Source organism: Mesoplodon mirus (assembly GCF_964341445.2).
Source record: "Mesoplodon mirus genome assembly, contig: HAP1_SCAFFOLD_34, whole genome shotgun sequence".
NCBI classification, from domain to species: domain Eukaryota; kingdom Metazoa; phylum Chordata; class Mammalia; order Artiodactyla; family Ziphiidae; genus Mesoplodon; species Mesoplodon mirus.
Genome location: NW_028295813.1, coordinates 1,508,388 through 1,528,226, shown reverse-complemented (window position 1 = coordinate 1,528,226; position 19,839 = coordinate 1,508,388). Strand labels below are relative to the sequence as shown.

Genomic DNA, 19,839 nt, shown 5'->3' with positions numbered 1-19,839 from the left:
TTGATGCAAATGAAGTTATTCCCTTTAAAATACTGCACCTGAAAAATAATCTCAAATTCCCTTAAACCCGTAAGCAAAACTATCCTTTATGAATGATGCTCATGCAAGTACATAATGTTTTCGCCCACTGTGAAAAATACCCAAGATTAGGGTTTAGACAGGCAGACTGGACAGCAAGCTGGGATAAATCAGAATTCTGAAATTAGGAAGAACTGTGGAGCTCTGCTTCGGTTATTACTTTTGAGCAGATCAAACACAAGTGAGCTCAATGATTATCCTCAAAAGAAGTCAAGCTACAATTTTTTTTCAACAGATTTCAAAACCCGATTTTGAAATTATACCTTTTGTTGAAAGGTAACAGATTTTTCTTAATTTATGACATTATACACTTTGCCATATAAAAAGGAAATTTAAAATTTAAGATTCAAAATACACTTGATTCTAAGAGTATTCCTCTGAAATGGACTCATAAAAAACAAGCAGAATAAGTCGGTGAATAATTCTGTAAGCATGCTCGTGCAGCAGCTTAAAATAAGGAGCACAATTTACAACCCTGTAGTGGAAAAATATTTGTGTGCTTAATGGCTATTCTCTTAGACAATGAATTTTCTCTCCTACTTATTACAGATATGGCATTTGGGGTTGCTCCCCGTTGAAAGTATTCAAAATATGTAGGAAAGCTTGATCAAGAAAGATGATAAACATTCTGTTTATCTGGCATACTGTTTCAAAAATACGAGTCTCAGAGTGACTCAGGTCTATCAATGACAATCAAACGATTATAACCCAGGGCCAAGAAAGTCTGTAAGTCTGGGACTTTAAGTCTGGGATTTTAGTCTTGACTTGATGATGAGATTTGGGGCAAGTCACTAAGACTGTTCTTGGCTCTATAAAATGGTAGTAATCACCTACCTTTACATCATAGATGTTTGTTTAAAAGGTAAATAAAGTTGTACATACAAGTGATTTTTAATCACAGGTAGAAAGGAGAATTATTAGGCTACATGTCATGAAGAAAAAGATGCTACCCGAACTACAGAGGTCTTAACAGGCCATGATCACAGGACTGATCTCTGAATGAGCCATGGAGCTTAGTGCAAAGAAAATAAAATTATTATGTTCATGAATTTCTCCCTTAAATCCAACAAATTATGTTAGAAATGTGTGCCTCGGGACACTATGGGGACTAAGTAAGAATGCACATATTACAACAAAAAGATACCTTCATCACTACAACAACTGAGTATAACCACTTTATATTCAGCAGACATCATGTTTTCTATTCTGCTATGGGTGCAGCCTTAGGAAGGGAAGTACATTCGCTACTGCACAAGAATCTGGGCGGCTCCCAGGGATGCTGGGCTGGCTTTAGCACTACTCCTCATGCCGTAATCTCCACCCGCCCCTCCCTCCACCATATTCCTTGTTGTGGACAACTGCCATGTTCTCAGTCTTACATGAAGTACTATGTAAACTTAGCTTCCAGTCCCCCTTTCCCAGCAGATTCACACCCACACCACTGACAAGGACATTCTGGAGCTACCACTGATAAGGACAACAATTTTTAAAGGAATACGACAGAGCGGCCCACCATTAAATTCTGTGTGAGAAAGAAGGACAACTGCGCTTCAGGGAAAGACAGGAGGCTCTGTCCTACCAGGTGCAGGGGTGGGAGTTCCTCTAGAATGTCACAAGAGCAACGGACACTTGAGAATGGCTTCTGTGTATCTCAAAGTAAAAGCATTCAATTTGTACAAAAAAGGGCCCTTCTGCCAACCAGGTCCCTTAACGACAGACAATCTTGATAATACTTTTTTAGAAAGGGTGGCTCTTCTTCAGAAGCTCTAGGCAGTCACTTATTCCTCATTTTGACAAAGGAGCATCCAACTTGAAGCATGGCTGTATATATAACTCTTCATGCAGCTGAGCCGTCATAAACATACCAAATATAAAGGCATGTCAAAAAGACATTCTTCCTCCCCAAAGTATGGCCTCAAAAAGCCATTATTATAATAGAGTATGAATTTCTGCTACAGGTTACTGACCTATAATACTAACAATAAAAGTCTTGTTTAGTACATAAAGGCTTACACTGCAACATGAAGTATTAAGACACAATCCACTGTTTTAAATTTGCTGTACACCTAAAGCACCTTCTTCATGACACCAATCTGTATGTGTATATATATATAGGTCCTCTTTCAGTAGAACACAGACTGTGGAGATGAGGCAAAGTACAATGCAGCTGCTGGCGATTCCAACAGGACATCTAGAAAAATGGAGTAAGTTTCCAAGGCCCATGCTGCTGGTAGTCTCTTCTGAGGCTCCAAATTGAGTACCTGGTGGATTTATCTTATTGGCACTCTGCTTGAATCAAGACCAGGCTCAAAGGCAAGCCTTATCTCCTGCAAACAATTCCACACACAGATCTTAAATCTGTGTTTAACTTTGTCTGGAACTGGCTGCAAATTTGAAACTTCCTCAAATGGTATTAAAAGCTCTACACAAAAAATATGCAAAAGCAGTTACTAGTTCTTCAAGAAAAAAGACATACCTGCAAAACAGCAACAGCTCTGTAAACAGAGCTGTAGGTAACTGTTGGGACAGCAATAGCAATGTAACAAATACAGCATAGGAGGACCTTTTTTAAAAAAATTGCTGTCCTAATATTTTACAATTAAAAAAAAAAGATTTTCACAAGATGATTTTCTAAGAGAAAGAGTCCACTTCTTTGAAGAGGAGTCAGTCCTGGTGGCGAAAGGACTGGGAATGTCAATTAATATATGCAAGACAATATAATACGAAGTCTAATATTTGTTTCAACAACATCTAGTCAGCTCTTGGTGGGTGAAATTCTGCTGTCTAGCTGTATCCAGGGCTCTTTTCTTGTGGCATTTTAAAAAATGTAGCTGCAGTTGAGTCAGTGTTTTTCTCTACAGCAGAGGTCTTGACCAACCACTCAGAGTTCGGAGATTTGGGGGCCTGTGATGCTGGTATGGTTGGCTCCACTGCATCCATGTGAACGGCACTTGGGCTGGACAGAGATGCTGTAGCCACAGGTTTCCGTTTCCTCTTGATGTCACGTGAACACGGTGGTCCCAGGTGTATGTTTGCCTGTCTGGCAGAGCAGTGTGCTGGTGAGCATCTTCGGTGAGAAGCATCAGCAAGAACATCCAGGGAGTAAAGGGGAGAAAGAGGATTAAACTCATGTGCACAAGCAGAAATGTGAGGAAAATCAGAAGCCAACGCTTTATTCTTTTCTTTCTGCCGAGGGTCACTAATGAGGTGGCCTATCCTCTCAGTCCCCAAATTACTCATGCTGGACTCCTTCCCAACAAGCCTTCTTCGCCCCTTTCTGAGGCATCGAGCTGCAGCTCCAGGCAGACGATTAAAGCGAGCATGGTACCCTCTTTGAGCTGGCCGAGAAGGTAAAAGGAACGTGGAATCTGAAAGTTTATCCAGTCCAGAATCCATTCTCTCTACTTCAGAGCAATGGTCAGGAGCCCACTTGGGCAGAAGATTAGGGACAGTGAATCCTGGGACACATTCTCCTTCATAGAACCAATCACTCTGCTCGTCGTCCCCTTGCCGTCCTTCATCGTTGGTAAAGAGCCCTGTGTCACTGCTGCTACACACACTGCTGGTTTCACATTCTGACATATTCTCGTCAGAGCCCTGTTTTTGTTCGTCTGCTTCACACTCCATCCTTTCTTTCCTTCCCGTTTTGCTTAGGAAAGTCCTGTTTTCTGCTGCTTCGAACAACCCGTGACCTGATGAGGTCCAGGGAGTATTCTCCTTCCAGCGGGACAGACGCTGCTTCTTAGCAGACTTGAACCTGCAGCCTCTCTCATAGCTCCAATCTGACACCTTGAGCTTCTGCTGAAGGCTGGCAGCGACCTCTGATGTTACGCGCTTCACCTTCCGCCGGCGCCTCAGCGGTCGACAAGGTGCATTTTCAGTAAAGGAATCAGATTCATGCCAAGAATGTTGCTTACTCTTAACAATGGCGTTAAGAGCTGGGTGCCGTTTGGCTACCATAGTGTCATCAGAGTCACTAAAATTGGTGACTGGGGCCATTTCTCGACAGTCCTTGATGGCCTCATCCAGACTTGACTCAGAGGCCTCACTGTAGCAGCAGGTATGTTCTGCCAGGTGAGTGAAGTCTGAACGGCGCTTCCGGCCTCTCCGTTTGCGAAGCTGCCGCCTCTGCTGCCGAGGGCTCAGCGCCATCTCCTCCCACAGCTCACCAAGCTTATTCTGCTCAGATGTCTGCTCCAAGGCTGAGGCTAAGTCATGTACCAGCTCATCCATGAGGCCACATCCGCTGCCACAGTCACCTCCGACGGCCGCGGCTTTTGGGGCCGAGTCTCCCCGCCCTGCCAGATCTTCTTTATCCATTCATCTGTCGATGGACACTTAGGTTGCTTCCATGTCCTGGCTAATGCAAATAGAGCTGCAATGAACATTTTTGTACATAACTCTTTTTGAATTATGGTATTCGCAAGGCAAATGCCCAGTAGTTGGATTGTTGTGTCCTATGGTACTTCTATTGTTAGTTATTTAAAGGAACCTCCGTACTCTTCTCCCTAGTGCCCATATCAATTTACATTCCCAACCACAGTGCAAGTGTGTTCCATTTTCTCCAATAAAGGCCTCTCCAGCATTTATTGTTTTGTAGATTTTTTTGATGATTGCCACTCTGACTGCTGTGAGGTGATACCTCAGGGTAGTTTTGATTTGCATTTCTCTAATGATTAGTGATGTTCAGCATCCTTTCATGTGTTTCTTGGTAATCTGTATATCTTCTTTGGAGAAATGTCTATTTAGGTCTTCTGCCCGTTTTTGGATTGGGTTGTTTGTTTTTGTGATATTGAGCTACATGTGGTGCTTGTAAAGTTTGGAGATTAATCCTTTGTCAATTGCTTCATTTGAAAATATTTTCTCCCATTCTGAGGGTTGTTTTTGCATCTTCTTTATGTTTTCCTGTACTGTGTAAAAGCTTTTAAGTTTCATTAGGTCCCATTTGTTGATTTCTGTTTTTATTTCCATTTCTCTAGGAGGTGGGTCCAAAAGGATCTTGCTGTGATTTATGTCATAGAGTGTTCTGCCTATGGTTTCCTCTAAGTGTTTTATAGTGTCTGGTCTTATATTTAGATCTCTAATCAATTTAGAGTCTATTTTTGTGTATGGTGTTATGGAGTGTTCTAATTTCATTCTTTTATGTGTAGGGGTCCAGTTTTTCCAGCACCAATTACTGAAGAGACTGTCTTTTCTCCATTGTATATCCTTAGCTCCTTTGTCATAGATGAGATAGCCATAGGTATGTAGGCTTATCTCTGGGCTTTCTGTCCTGTTCCAATGATCTGTGTTTATGCCAATCTACATACACTTGATTCCATTATGGAGACATATAAATACATGGGTTTCAAGGTTATTACCAGTCAGATATATTCCTCTTCAGTGAATAGGGTGTTTTGTGTCCAGTTCATTGAGAAAGGAGTAGGTCTTGTCTATTAACTATTTGGTATATGGAATAGGATCTGTGCTAATTTCAAACTCTACTTTTACACATCACCCCACGTCACCTTTCCCCTTAAGGAGGCATAAGTGTGTTTTCTAAATGTGTAACTCTGTTCTCTTTTGAAATTCAGTTCATGTGTAGCCATGTTTACATTTCCTCTATAAGTGATATATTGCAATAAGTTTCTTTTTCTTTGTGGCTCATTTCACTTAGCATCATCGTACCTAAAGCCACTCATTATGCTGCTATTGGCCTTATGACATTGATTTTATGTCTGAGTGACTTTCCTTTGTATATAAGTACCACAACATCAATATCCATTTTTTTTCCTTTCCTGGGATATATAAAGTGTACTGAAGTCGAGGTTCTTGTAAACAGAGCAGCCCTAAATTTTGGGCTGGCTGTGTGTTGTGGATTTTTAGTTTTCCCAAAATACACGCCCATGAGTGGAAGTGTGCTATACTCTGTAGCTCTGTTTTAGAAAACAACATACAGTTCTCCAGAGAGGCCGTTGGAAATTTACATCCTGTCCATCGGCGTAACCAGGCTCCCTTTTCTCCATGGCCTGTCCTGCATTTGTGGATTTTACACTATTTGTGGATGGTCCTTTTGACTGGAGGTAAGGGACACTTCTCTGTAGTGTGGATTTGCAATGCCTGATGGCTTGCTTAGCCAAAAAGGGCATATGCATTTTTTCCCGAATATATTCATGAAAATACACATAATCCCTTTTCAGCCAAGGGCAACATTGTCGAAATTCTGTCGCTTTTCATGTGCTTTAAAAATGACTCCAATCTACCTCTTGAAATCTGTTTCCTTCAATTCTGCCTTGCATTCAAATCCTCTTCACTGCCTTTCCTCAATATATTTCTGGATGATAGTTGTCCTTTATAATTCTGCAAGTTTGTGAATTGCTGTGCCCCTGATTTTCATTTTTCAACTCGCCTCTTTGTGAGCTGGCTGCAATACCGCAGGATGGCTTTAGGCCCTAGTCCTGTTCCGGGGCTTCAGGCTGAGCCTTTGGTTAATTCTTCTTCCTGATGGGAAACTAGAGTGACATGTACCCATCCAAACACCTACAGCTAATCTCTCATTTATTTCCCCTCTTCCTGTTCATCCTCTGCACAGTTTGCAAACTGTGCATAACGGGAGGGTAAAAGCACTGACACTCCAAGTGGGTAGATTTTGAGTAATGCAGATGGAATGGCGAAGCCGAGCACGACAAAAGGAAAAATGAGGTACCTTTTAGAAAACTTTCCCAATTACACAGTGTACCATCCACTGGGTTTCACATGCATGTTTTAACTGTAGAAAGATTCCCTTAAACCTGGAGAGTTGGGACCACTAGAATGGGTAGCACACAGTATTGCTCTAAGTGGTGTTCTTTTGTTCACACAACCTCAGCAATCTTGTCAGCCCCAAGAGTCCAGTCTTATGTCTCATCCAGCTGTGGGTGTAAAGGTGGTCAATCTAGGTTGCATCAAAGGCCCTGAACGTAATTTTTAAGACTTTCTATCTGTTTTTGCATTTTGCTTTTGAAATTTATTTTTATAAGTGTGTTTAACTGAACTTCAGTGCTGTGTTCATGCCGTTATACACACACATGATTCCTTTATGGAGATATGAGAATACATATGTTTTAAAATACTTAGAGTCAGACATATTGCTCTGCAATGAATAGGGGGTGTTGAGTCCAGTTCATTGTGCCGGGAGTAGGTGTTGTCTATTACATACATGGTTTATATAACGGTATCTGTGCTAATTTAAAACTGTAGTTTTATGCATCACCCCACCTCGGCTTTCCCATTAGGCAGGCAAAAGATGTTTTCTAAATGTGTGACTCTGTTGTGTTTGTAATTCAGTTCATGTGTAGTCATGTGTACATTCCCGCTATGAGTGATAACTTATGATAAGATTAGTTACTCTGTAATCTTTCCTAACTCAGTTCATGTGTAGCCATGTTTACAGGACCTTCATAAGTGATATCTTATGATAAGTTTCTTTTTCTGTGTGACTTATTTCACTTAGAATCATCGTACCCGAATCCACTCATTTTGCTGCTACTGGCCTTATGACATTGATTTCATGGCTGAGGGATATTCCATCGTACGTAAGTACCACAGTTTTTTGAACCAATTTTTTTTATTTCCAGGGATATGTAACGTGTACCCAAGTTGAGGTTCTTGTAAGCATTGCAGGCCTAAATTTTGGGGTGGCTCTGTCTTATTGATTTTCAGTTTTCCTAAGGTATATTCCCTAGACTCGAAGTGTCCTTGGCTCTGTAGCTCTGTTGTTTACTTGTTTTAGGGAACACAATGCACTCCTCCAGAGAGGCAGTTGGCAATTTACATCCCGCCCATCAGCATAAAAAGGCTCCCTGTTCTCCAGGTCCTGTCTTGCCTTTCTGGTTTTTACCCATTTTTTGGATGCCCCTAATGACCGGTGGGAAGTGATACTTCTTTGTAGTGCAGATTTGCATTGCCCGCTTGCTTGCTTGGCCAAAAAGGGCGTATGCGTTTTCTCCTGAATATATTCAGGGGAAAACGCATACGCCCTTTTTGGCCAAGTGCATCATTGTTGATATTGTGCCCCTATTCCTGTGCGTTAAAGGTGATTCCAACGTACCTCTTGAAATCTGTTTCCTGCTATTCTGCCTCGCTTATAAGTCCGCCTCGTTGCCTTCCCTCAACAGATTTTTGGACGATAGTTGCCCTTTATTACTCTGCCTCTTTGTGAATTGCTGTGCCCCTGAGCTCCATTTTGTAACTCGTTTTTTGTGAGCTGAACGCAAGTTCAATATTTTTTTTCAGAACCTATACTGGTTTCCGGTGGGTGGCTGAGACTTTGGTTAATTCTTCTTCCTCACGGGAATTAAGAGTGACATGTGCCCGTCCAAATGCCTGACAGCTACTCTCTCATTGGTTCTTCCTCTTCCCTTTCATCCTTTGCCAAATTGGCAACCTGTGAGAACCAGGAGGTTAAAGGTTCTGTCTCTGCAAGTTGGGAGATTGACAGTAAAGCAGTTGGAAAGTCAAACTGGAGCACAAGGAGAGGGACTATTCGTTGAGTTTTAGAAACCTTTCATATTCAGAGTGTGTCCATTCTCTAGGTTTCCCATACATGTTATAGCTATACTAATATTCCCTTCAACCTGGAGAGTTGGGACCCATGGAACGGGTGCCATGCATTATTGCTTTAAAGGGTCTGCATTTGCTCACCCAATCTCACCAATCCTCTCAGTCCCATGTGTCCAGCCTTATGCCACATCCAGCTGTCATTGTAGATAGGGTCATTCCAGGTTTCATCAGAGACCCTGAAGGAATTGTAAAGAATTTCCCTGTTTTTTTGTTTTGTTTTTGAAATTCCTTTTTAGATTGGGTTTGAGCTGATTCTCGCTGCCATGTTTATGCCAGTCTAGACACACTTGATTCCATTACAGAGACATATCAGTACATAGGTTTTAAGTTTCTTACCAGTCGGATATATTCCTCTGTGGGAAATATGGGATTTTGAGTCCCTTTCACTGAGGAAGGTGTAGGTCTTGTCTATTCCATAGTTGGTTTTTGGAACGGTACCTGTGCTTATATCAAACTCTGGTTTTATGCATCACCCCTCCTCTCCTTCCCCCTTAAGAAGGCATAAGAGTGTTTTCTAAATGTGAGACTCTGTTCTCTTTCCTAACTCAGTACATGTGTAGCCATGTTTACAGGATCTTCATAAATGATATCTTATGATAAGTTTATTTTTCTGTGTGACTTATTTCATTAGAATCATCGTACCTGAATCCACTCATTTTGCTGCTACTGGTCTTATGACATTGATTTCATGGCTGAGGGATATTCCATCGTATGTAAGTACCACAATTTTTTGAACCATTTTTATATTTCCTGGGATATTTAAGTTGTACCCAAGTTGAGGTTCTTGTAAGCAGTGCAGGCATAAATTTTGGGGTGGCTCTGTCTTATTGCTTTTCAGTTTTCCCAAGGTATATTCCCTAGACTGGAAGTGCCCTTGGCTCTGTAGCTCTGTTGTTTACTTGTTTTAGGGAACACAATGCACTCCTCCAGAGAGGCATTTGGCAACTTACATCCCGCCCATCAGCATAACAAGGCCCCCTGATCTCCAGGGCCTGTCTTGCCTTTCTGGTTTTTACACATTTTGTGGATGTCCCTTTTGACCGGTGGGAAGGGATACTTCTTTGTAGTGCAGATTTGCATTGCTGCTTGCTTGCTTGGCCAAAAATGGCGTATGCATTTTCTCCTGAATATACTCAGGAGAAAACGCATATGCCCTTTTTGGCCAAGTGCATCATTGTCGAAGTTGTGCCCCTCTTCCTGTGCTTGAAAGGTGATTCCAACGTACCTCTTGAAATCTGTTTCCTGCGATTCTGCCTCGTTTTAAAGTCCGCCTCGCTGCCTTCCCTCAAAAGATTTTTGGACGATAGTTGTCCTCTATTACTCTGCCAGTTTGTAAATTGCTGTGCCCCTGAGCTCCATTTTTCAACTCGTTTTTGTTAGCTGACAGCAAATCCAAAATTATGGTTCAAAACCTATACTGGTTCCCGGCTGGTGGCTGAGACATTGGTTAATTCTACTTTCTGCCGGGCAATTAAAGTGACATGTACCTGTCCAAATGCCTAACAGCTACTCTCTCATTGGTTCTCCCTCTTCCCTTTCATCCTCTCCCAAATTGGCAACCTGTGCGAACCAGGAGGTTTTACGGGCTATCGCTCCAAGTTGGGAGATTGATAGTAAAGCCGTTGGAAGTTCAAACTGGAGCACAAGGAGAGGGACTATAAGTAGAGTTTTAGAAACCATTCGTATTCACAGTGTGTCCATTCTCTAGGTTTCCCGTAAATGTTATGGCTGTAGTAATATTCCCTTACACAAGGAGAGTTGGGACACATGGAATGGGTGCCACATATTATTGCTTTAAAGGGTCTGCATTTGCTCACCCAGTCTCACCAAACCTCTCAGTCTCAAGTGTCCAGCTTTATGCCACATCCAGCTCTCGTTGTAGGTAGGGTCATTCCAGGTTTCATCAGAGACCCTGAAGGAATTGTAAAGATTTTCCCTGTTTTTTTTTGTTTTGTATTTGAAATTTCTTTTTTTACTGGGTTTGAGCTGATTCTCACTGCCATGTTTATGCCAGTTTAGACACACTTGATTCCCTTACGGTGACATATCAATACATAGGTTTTAAGATTCGTACTAGTCAGATATATACCTCTGCGCAGAATATTGGGTTTTGCGTCCCTTTAACTGATGAAGGTGTAGGTCTTGTCTATTCCGTATTTTGATTTTGGAATGGTACTTGTACTAATATCAAACTCTGGTTCTATGCATCACCCCACCTCTCCTTCCTCCTTAAGCAGGCATAAGTGTGTTTTCTAAATGTGAGACGCTGTTCCCTTTCCTTACTCAGTTCATGTGTAGCCATGTTACAGAAAATTCATAAGTGCTATCTTATGATAAGTTTCTATTTCTGTGTGACTTATTTCACTTAGAATCATCGTACCTGAATCCATTCATTTTGCTGCTACTGGTTTTATGACATTGATTTCATGGCTAAGGGATATTCCATCGTACGTAAGTACCACAATTTTTTGAACCATTTTTTTATTTCCAGGGATATGTAACGTGTACCCAAGTTGAGGTTCTTGTAAGCATTGCAGGCCTAAATTTTGGGGTGGCTCTGTCTTATTGATTTTCAGTTTTCCTAAGGTATATTCCCTAGACTCGAAGTGCCCTTGGCTCTGTAGCTCTGTTGTTTACTTGTTTTAGGGAACACAATGCACTCCTCCAGAGAGGCAGTTGGCAATTTACATCCCGCCCATCAGCATAAAAAGGCTCCCTGTTCTCCAGGTCCTGTCTTGCCTTTCTGGTTTTTACCCATTTTTTGGATGCCCCTAATGACCGGTGGGAAGTGATACTTCTTTGTAGTGCAGATTTGCATTGCCCGCTTGCTTGCTTGGCCAAAAAGGGCGTATGCGTTTTCTCCTGAATATATTCAGGGGAAAACGCATACGCCCTTTTTGGCCAAGTGCATCATTGTCGATATTGTGCCCCTATTCCTGTGCGTTAAAGGTGATTCCAACGTACCTCTTGAAATCTGTTTCCTGCTATTCTGCCTCGCTTATAAGTCCGCCTCGATGCCTTCCCTCAACAGATTTTTGGACGATAGTTGCCCTTTATTACTCTGCCTCTTTGTGAATTGCTGTGCCCCTGAGCTCCATTTTGTAACTCGTTTTTTGTGAGCTGAACGCAAGTTCAATATTTTTTTTCAGAACCTATACTGGTTTCCGGTGGTTGGCTGAGTCTTTGGTTAATTCTTCTTCCTCACGGGAATTAAGAGTGACATGTGCCCGTCCAAATGCCTGACAGCTACTCTCTCATTGGTTCTTCCTCTTCCCTTTCATCCTTTGCCAAATTGGCAACCTGTGAGAACCAGGAGGTTAAAGGTTCTGTCTCTGCAAGTTGGGAGATTGACAGTAAAGCAGTTGGAAAGTCAAACTGGAGCACAAGGAGAGGGACTATTCGTTGAGTTTTAGAAACCTTTCATATTCAGAGTGTGTCCATTCTCTAGGTTTCCCATACATGTTATAGCTATACTAATATTCCCTTCAACCTGGAGAGTTGGGACCCATGGAACGGGTGCCATGCATTATTGCTTTAAAGGGTCTGCATTTGCTCACCCAATCTCACCAATCCTCTCAGTCCCATGTGTCCAGCCTTATGCCACATCCAGCTGTCATTGTAGATAGGGTCATTCCAGGTTTCATCAGAGACCCTGAAGGAATTGTAAAGAATTTCCCTGTTTTTTTGTTTTGTTTTTGAAATTCCTTTTTAGATTGGGTTTGAGCTGATTCTCGCTGCCATGTTTATGCCAGTCTAGACACACTTGATTCCATTACAGAGACATATCAGTACATAGGTTTTAAGTTTCTTACTAGTCGGATATATTCCTCTGTGGGAAATATGGGATTTTGAGTCCCTTTCACTGAGGAAGGTGTAGGTCTTGTCTATTCCATAGTTGGTTTTTGGAACGGTACCTGTGCTTATATCAAACTCTGGTTTTATGCATCACCCCTCCTCTCCTTCCCCCTTAAGAAGGCATAAGAGTGTTTTCTAAATGTGAAACTCTGTTCTCTTTCCTAACTCAGTTCATGTGTAGCCATGTTTACAGGATCTTCATAAATGATATCTTATGATGTTTCTTTTTCTGTGTGACTTATTTCACTTAGAATCATCGTACCTGAATCCACTCATTTTGCTGCTACTGGTCTTATGACATTGATTTCATGGCTGAGGGATATTCCATCGTACATAAGTACCACAATTTTTGAACCATTTTTATATTTCCTGGGATATTTAAGGTGTACCCAAGTTGAGGTTCTTGTAAGCAGTGCAGGCATAAATTTTGGGGTGGCTCTGTCTTATTGATTTTCAGTTTTCCCAAGGTATATTCCCTAGACTCGAAGTGCCCTTGGCTTTGTAGATCTGTTGTTTATTTGTTTTAGGGAACACAATGCACTCCTCCAGAGAGGCAGTTGGCAGTTTACATCCCGCCCATCAGTATAACAAGGCTCCCTGTTCTCCAGGGCCTGTCTTGCCTTTCTGGTTTTTACCCATTTTGTGGATGCCCCTAATGACCGGTGGGAAGTGATACTTCTTTGTAGTGCAGATTTGCATTGCCTGCTTGCTTGCTTGGCCAAAAAGGGTGTATGCAATTTCTCCTGAATATATTCAGGAGAAAACGCATACGCCCTTTTTGGCCAAGTGCATCATGTCGAAGTTGTGCCCCTTTTCCTCTGTGCTAAAGGTGATTCCAACGTACCTCTTGAAATCTGTTTCCTGCTATTCTGCCTCGCTTATAAGTCTGCCTCGTTGCCTTCCCTCAACAGATTTTTGGACGATAGTTGCCGTTTATTACTCTGCCAGTTTGTGAATTGCTGTGCCCCTGAGCTTCATTTTGTAACTCGTTTTTTTGTGAGCTGAACGCAAGTTCAATATTTTTTTTTCACAACCTATACTGGTTTTCGGTGCGTGGCTGAGACTTTGGTTAATTCTTCTTCCTCACGGGAAATAAGAGTGACATGTGCCTGTCCAAATGCCTGACAGCTACTCTCTCATTGGTTCTCCCTCTTCCCTTTCATCCTTTGCCAAATTGGCAACCTGTGCGAACCAGGAGGTTAAAGGTTCTGTCTCTCCAAGTTGGGAGATTGATAGTAAAGCAGTTGGAAAGTCAAACTGGAGCACAAGGAGAGGGACTATTCGTTGAGTTTTAGAAACCTTTCATATTCAGAGTGTGTCCATTCTCTAGGTTTCCCATACATGTTATAGCTATACTAATATTCCCTTCAACCTGGAGAGTTGGGACCCATGGAACGGGTGCCATGCTTTACTGCTATAAAGGGTATGCTTTTGCTCACCCAATCTCACCAATCCTCTCAGTCCCATGTGTCCAGCCTTATGCCACATCCAGCTGTCATTGTAGATAGGGTCATTGCAGGTTTCATCAGAGAGCCTGAAGGAATTGTAAAGAATTTACCTTTTTTGTTTGTTTTTCTAATTCCTGTTTACAGTGGGTTTGAGCTGATTCTCGCTGCCATGATTATGCCAGTCTAGAAACCCTTGATTCCCTTACGGAGACGTATCAATACATAGGTTTTAAGATTCTTACTAGTCAGATATATTCCTCTGTGGGAAATATGGTGTTTTGAGACCCTTTCACTGAGGAAAATGTAGGTCTTGTCTATTCCATAGTTTGTTTTTGGAACGGTACCTGTGCTTATATCAAACTCTGGTTTTATGCATCACCCCACCTCTCCTTTCCCCTTAAGCAGGCATAAGAGTGTTTTCTAAATGTGAGGCTCTGTTCTCTTTCCTAACTCAGTTCATGTGTAGCCATGTTTACAGGATCTTCCTAAGTGATATCTTATGATAAGTTTCTTTTTCTGTGTGACTTATTTCACTTAGAATCATCGTACCTGAATCCAATGATTTTGCTGCTACTGGTCTTATGACATTGATTTCATGGCTGAGGGATATTCCATTGTATGTAAATTACAAAATTTTTTGAACCGTTTTTATCTTTCCTTGGATATTTAAGGTGTACCCAAGTTGAGGTTCTTGTAAGCAGTGCAGCCCTAAATTTTGGAATGGCTCTGTCTTATTGATTTTCATTTTTCCCAAGATATATTCCCTAGACTGGAAGTGCCCTTGGCTCTGTAGCTCTGCTCTTTACTTGGTTTAGGGAACACAATGCACACCTCCAGAGAGGCAGTTGGCAATTTACATCCCACGCATCAGCATAACAATGCTCCCTGTTCTCCAGGGCCTGTCTTGCCTTTCTGGATTTTACCCATTTTGTGGATGTCCCTTTTGACAGGTGGGAAGTGATACTTCTTTGTAGTGCAGATTTGCATTGCCCGCTTGCTTGCTTGGCCAAAAAGGGTGTATGTGTTTTCTCCTGAATATATTCAGGAGAAAACGCATACACCCTTTTTGGCCAAGTGCATCATGTCGAAGTTGTGCCCCTCTTCCTGTGCTTTAAAGGCGATTCCAACGTACCTCTTGAAATCTGTTTCCTGCTATTCTGCCTCACTTTCAAGTGTGCCTCGTTGCCTTCCCTGAACAGATTTTTGGATGAGAGTTGTCCTTTATTACTCTGCCTGTTTGTGAATTGCTGTGCCCCTGAGCTCAATTATTTAACTCGTTTTTTGTGAGCTGAATGCAAGTCCAATATTTTGGTTCAGGACCTATACTGGTTCTCGGTTGGTGGATGAGACTTTAGTTAATTCTTCTTCCTCCGAGAAATAAGAGTGACATGTGTGCGTCCAAGTGCCTAACCGCTACTCTTTCATTGGATCTCCCTCTTCCCTTTCATCCTCTTCCTAATTGGCAACCTGTGCGAAAGAGGAGGTTAAAGGTGCAGTCTCTGCAACCTGGGAGATTGATAGTAAAGCAGTTGGAAAGTCAAACCAGAGCACCAGCAGAGGGACTATTTGTTGAGTTTTAGAGACCTTTCATGTTCACTGTGTGTCCATTCTCTAGGTTTCCCATACATTTTATAGCTGTAGTAATATTCCCTTCATCCTGGAGAGTTGGGACCCACGGAAGGGGGGCCATGCATTATTGCTTTAAAGGGTCTGCATTTGCTCACCCAATCTCACCAATCCTCTCAGTCCCAAGTGTCCAGCCTTATTCCAAATCCAGCTGTCGTTGTAGATAGGGTCATTCCAGGTTTCGTCAGAGACCATGAAGAAATTGTAAAGAATTTCCTGTTTTTTTTGTGTGTCTGAAATTCCTTTTTATAATGGGTTTGAGCTGATTCTCACTGCCATGTTTATGCCAGTCTAGACACAGTTGTTTCCCTCATGGAGACATATCAATAAATAGGTTATAAGATTCTTACTAGTCAGATATATTCCTCTGAGGGAAATATGAGGATTTGAGTCCCTTTCACTGAGGAAGGTGTAGGTCTTATCTATTCCGTATTTGATTTTTTGAACGGTACCTGTGCTTATATAAAACTCTGGGTTTTATGCATCACCCCACCTCTCCTTCCCCCTTAAGCAGGCATAAGAGTGTTTTCTAAATGTGAGACTCTGTTCTCTTTCCTAAATCAGTTCATGTGTAGCCATGTTTACAGGATCTCTATAAGTGATATCTTATGATTACTTTCTTTTTCTTTGTGACTTATTTCACTTAGAATCATCGTACCTGAATCCCCTCATTTTGCTGCTACATGTCTTATGGCATTGATTTCATGGCTGAGGGATATTTCATCGGACGTAAGTACCACAAATTTTTGTACCATTTTTATCTTTCCTGGGATATTTAAGGTGAATCCAAGATGAGGGTCTTGTAAGCAGTGCACCCCTAAATATTGGGGTGGCTGTGTCTTATTGATTTTCAGTTTTCCCAAGGTATATTATGTAGACTGGTAGTGCCCTGGGCTCTGTAGCTCTGTTTTTTACTTGTATTAGGGAACACAATGCACTGCTCCAGAGAGGCCGTTGGCAATTTGCTTCCCACCCATCAGCATAACAAGGCTCCCAGTTCACCAGGGCCTGTCTTGCCTTTCTGGTTTTTACCCATTTTTTGGAAATCCCTTTTGACTTTTGGGAAGTTATACTTCTTTGTAGTGCAGATTTGCATTGCCCGCTTGCTTGCTTGGCCAAAAAGGATGTATGTGTTTTCTCCTGAATATATTCAGGAGAAAACTCATACACCCTTTTTGGCCAAGTGCATCATTGTCGAAGTTGAGCGCCTCTTCCTTTGCTTTAAAGGCAATTCCAGCATACCTCTTGAAATCTGTTTCCTGCTATTCTGCCTCGCTTTCACGTCTGCCACTTAACCTTCCCTCAACAAAGTTTTGGACGAGAGTTGTCCTTTACTACTCTGCCATTTGGTGAATTGCTGTGTCACTGAGCTCCATTATTCACCTCGTTTTTTGTGAGCTGAATACAAGTCCAAATTTTGGTTCAGGACTTATACTGGTGTCCGGTGGGTGGCTGAGACTTTGGTTAATTCTTCTTCCGGCCGGAAAATTAGAGTGACATTTGCCGGTCCAGATGCCTAACAGCTACTCTCTCATTGGTTCTCCCTCTTCCCTTTCATCCTCTGCCAAATTGGCAACCTGTGAGAACCAGGAGGTTAAAGGGGCTGTCTCTCTAAGTTGGGAGATTGATAGTAAAGCAGTTGGAAAGTCAAACCGGAGCACCAGGAGAGGGACTATTAGTTGAGTTTTAGAAACCTTTCGTATTCACAGTGTGTCCATTCTCTAGGTTTCCCGTACATGTTATAGCTGTTGGAATATTCCCTTCAACCTGGAGAGTTGGGACCCATGGAATGGGTGCCACTCATTATTGCTTTAAAGGGTCTGCATTTGCTCACCCAATCTCAACAATCCTCTCAGTCCAAAGTGGCCAGCCTTATGCCACATCCAGCTGTCATTGTAGATAGTGTCATTCCAGGTTTCATCAGAGACCCTGAAGGAATTTTAAGGAATTTCCCTGTTTTTTTTTTGGTTTTTGAAATTACTTTTTATAGTGGGTTGATCTGATTCTCACTGCCATTTTTATGCCAGTCTAGACACATTTGATTCCCTTATGGAGACATATCAATACATAGGTTTTAAGATTCTTACTAGTAAGATATATTACTCTGCGGTGAATATGGGGTGTTGAGTCCCTTTCACTGAGGAAGGTGTAGGTCTTGTCTATTTCGTATTTGGTTTTTGGAAATGTACCTGTACTAATATCAAACTCTGGTTTTATGCATCACCCCACCCCTCCTTCCCCCTTAAGAATGCATAAGGGTGTTTTCTAAATGTGAGTCTCCCTTCTCTTTCCTAACTCAATTCATGTGTAGCCATGTTTACAGGATCTTCATAATTGATATCTTATGATAATTATCTTTTTCTGTGTGACTTATTTCACTTAGAATTATCGTACCTGAATCCACTCATTTTGCTGCTACTGGCCTTATGACATTGATTTCATGGCTGAGGGATATTCCGTCATACGTAAGTACCACAATTTCTTGAACCATTTTTGTCTTTCCTGGGATATTTAAGGTGTACCCAAGTTGAGGTTTTTGTAATCATTGCAGCCCTGAATTTTGGTGTGGATCTGTCTTATTAATTTTCAGTTTTCCCAAGCTATATTCCCTAGACTGGAAGTGCCCTTGGCTCTGTAGCTCTGTTGTTTACTTGTTTTAGGGAACACAATGCACTCCTCCAGAGAGGCGGTTGGCAATTTACATCCCGCCCATCAGCATAACAAGGCTCCCTGTTCTAGAGTGCCTGTCTTGCCTGTCTGGTTTTTACACATTTTGCGGATATCCCTTTTGGCTGGTTGAAAGTGATAGTTCTTTGTAATGCAGATTTGCATTGCCCGCTTGCTTGCTTGGCCGAAAAGGGCATATGCGTTTTCTCCTGAATATATTCACGTGAAAACCCACATGCACTTTATGACCATTTCCATTATTTTCGAAGTTGTGATGCTTTTCCTGTGTTTAAAGGCGATTCCAATGTACCTCTGGAAATCTGTTTCATGCCACTCTGCCTCATTTTCACTTCCGCCTTGTGGCTTTCCCTCAACAGATTTTTGGAAGAGAGTAGTCCTTTACAACTCTGCAGGTTAGTGAATTGCTGTGGCCCTGAGTTCCATTTTTCAACTCGCGTTTTTGTGAGCTGACCGCAAATCCACAGTTTTGCTTCTGAACCTATACTGGTTCTGGGGGGGGCAGGTTGTGTCTTTGGTTAATTCCTCTTCGTGAAGGGAAATTAGAGTGAAATGTGGCCGTCCAAATGCCTACAGCTACTCTCTCATTGGTTCTCTCTCTTCCCTTAAATCCTCTGCACAATTTTCCAGCTGTTCGAACCAGGATGTTATAGGGCCTGACTCTCCAAGTTGGGAGATTGATAGGAAAGCAGTTGGAATGTCAAACTGGAGCACAAGGAGAGAAAAAAGTAGTAGAGTTTTAGAAACCTTTCACCATCAGATGGTTTCCATTCTCTAGGTTCCCATACATGTTATAAATGTAGTGATATTCCCTTCTACTTGGAGAGTTGGGAACCATGGAATGGGTGGCAGGCATTATTGCTTTAAACGGTCTGCATTTTTTCACCCAATCTCACCAATCCTCTCAGTCCCAAGTGACCAGCGTTATGCCACTTCCAGCTGTCATTGTAGATAGGGTCATTCCAGGTTTCATCAGAACCCCTGAAGGTATTGTGTAAGAATTTTACTGTTTTTATGTTTTGTTTTGAAATTCATTTTTATAGTGGGTTTGAGCTGATTCTCACTGCCATGTTTATGTCGTTCTAGACACACTTAGTTCCCTTACGGAGACATATCAATACATAGGTTTTAAAATTCTTACTAGTCAGATATATTTATCTGCGGGGAATAAGGATGTTGAGTTCCATTCACTGAGGAAGGAGTAGGGCTTGTCTCTTATGTTTTTGGATTATGGAACGGTACCTGTGCTAATATCAAACTTTTGTTTTGTGCATCTCCCCACCTGTCTTTCCCCTTAAGCATGCGTTAGAGTGTTTTCTAAATCTGAGACTTTGTTCTCTTCCCTAATTCAGTTCATATGTATCCATGTTTACATTCCCTTCATAAGTGATATCTTATGTCAGAATGCACCCTGGCCTTGTCATAATAATGCTCCATGGCCCCTGTCATCACAATGCTCCATGCCCTGGTTATCACAATGCTCCATGTCCCTTGTTATCACAATTCTCCACGTCCTTGTCATCACAATGCTACATGACACTTCTCATCAAAATATTACATGCTCTTG

At 41.9% G+C, this 19,839-nt stretch overlaps 1 protein-coding gene across 1 annotated transcript; it reads right to left on the bottom strand.

The window, feature by feature from the left end:
• Positions 1 to 1,328: 1,328 nt before the first annotated feature.
• LOC309797311 (G patch domain-containing protein 2-like) lies at positions 1,329 to 4,319 on the bottom strand. The gene has a single exon (XM_082645918.1). It carries the CDS (start codon positions 4,309 to 4,311, stop codon positions 2,863 to 2,865), a length of 1,449 nt encoding a protein of 482 aa, XP_082502044.1. The 5' UTR covers positions 4,312 to 4,319; the 3' UTR covers positions 1,329 to 2,862.
• Between the last annotated feature and the right edge of the window lie 15,520 nt (positions 4,320 to 19,839).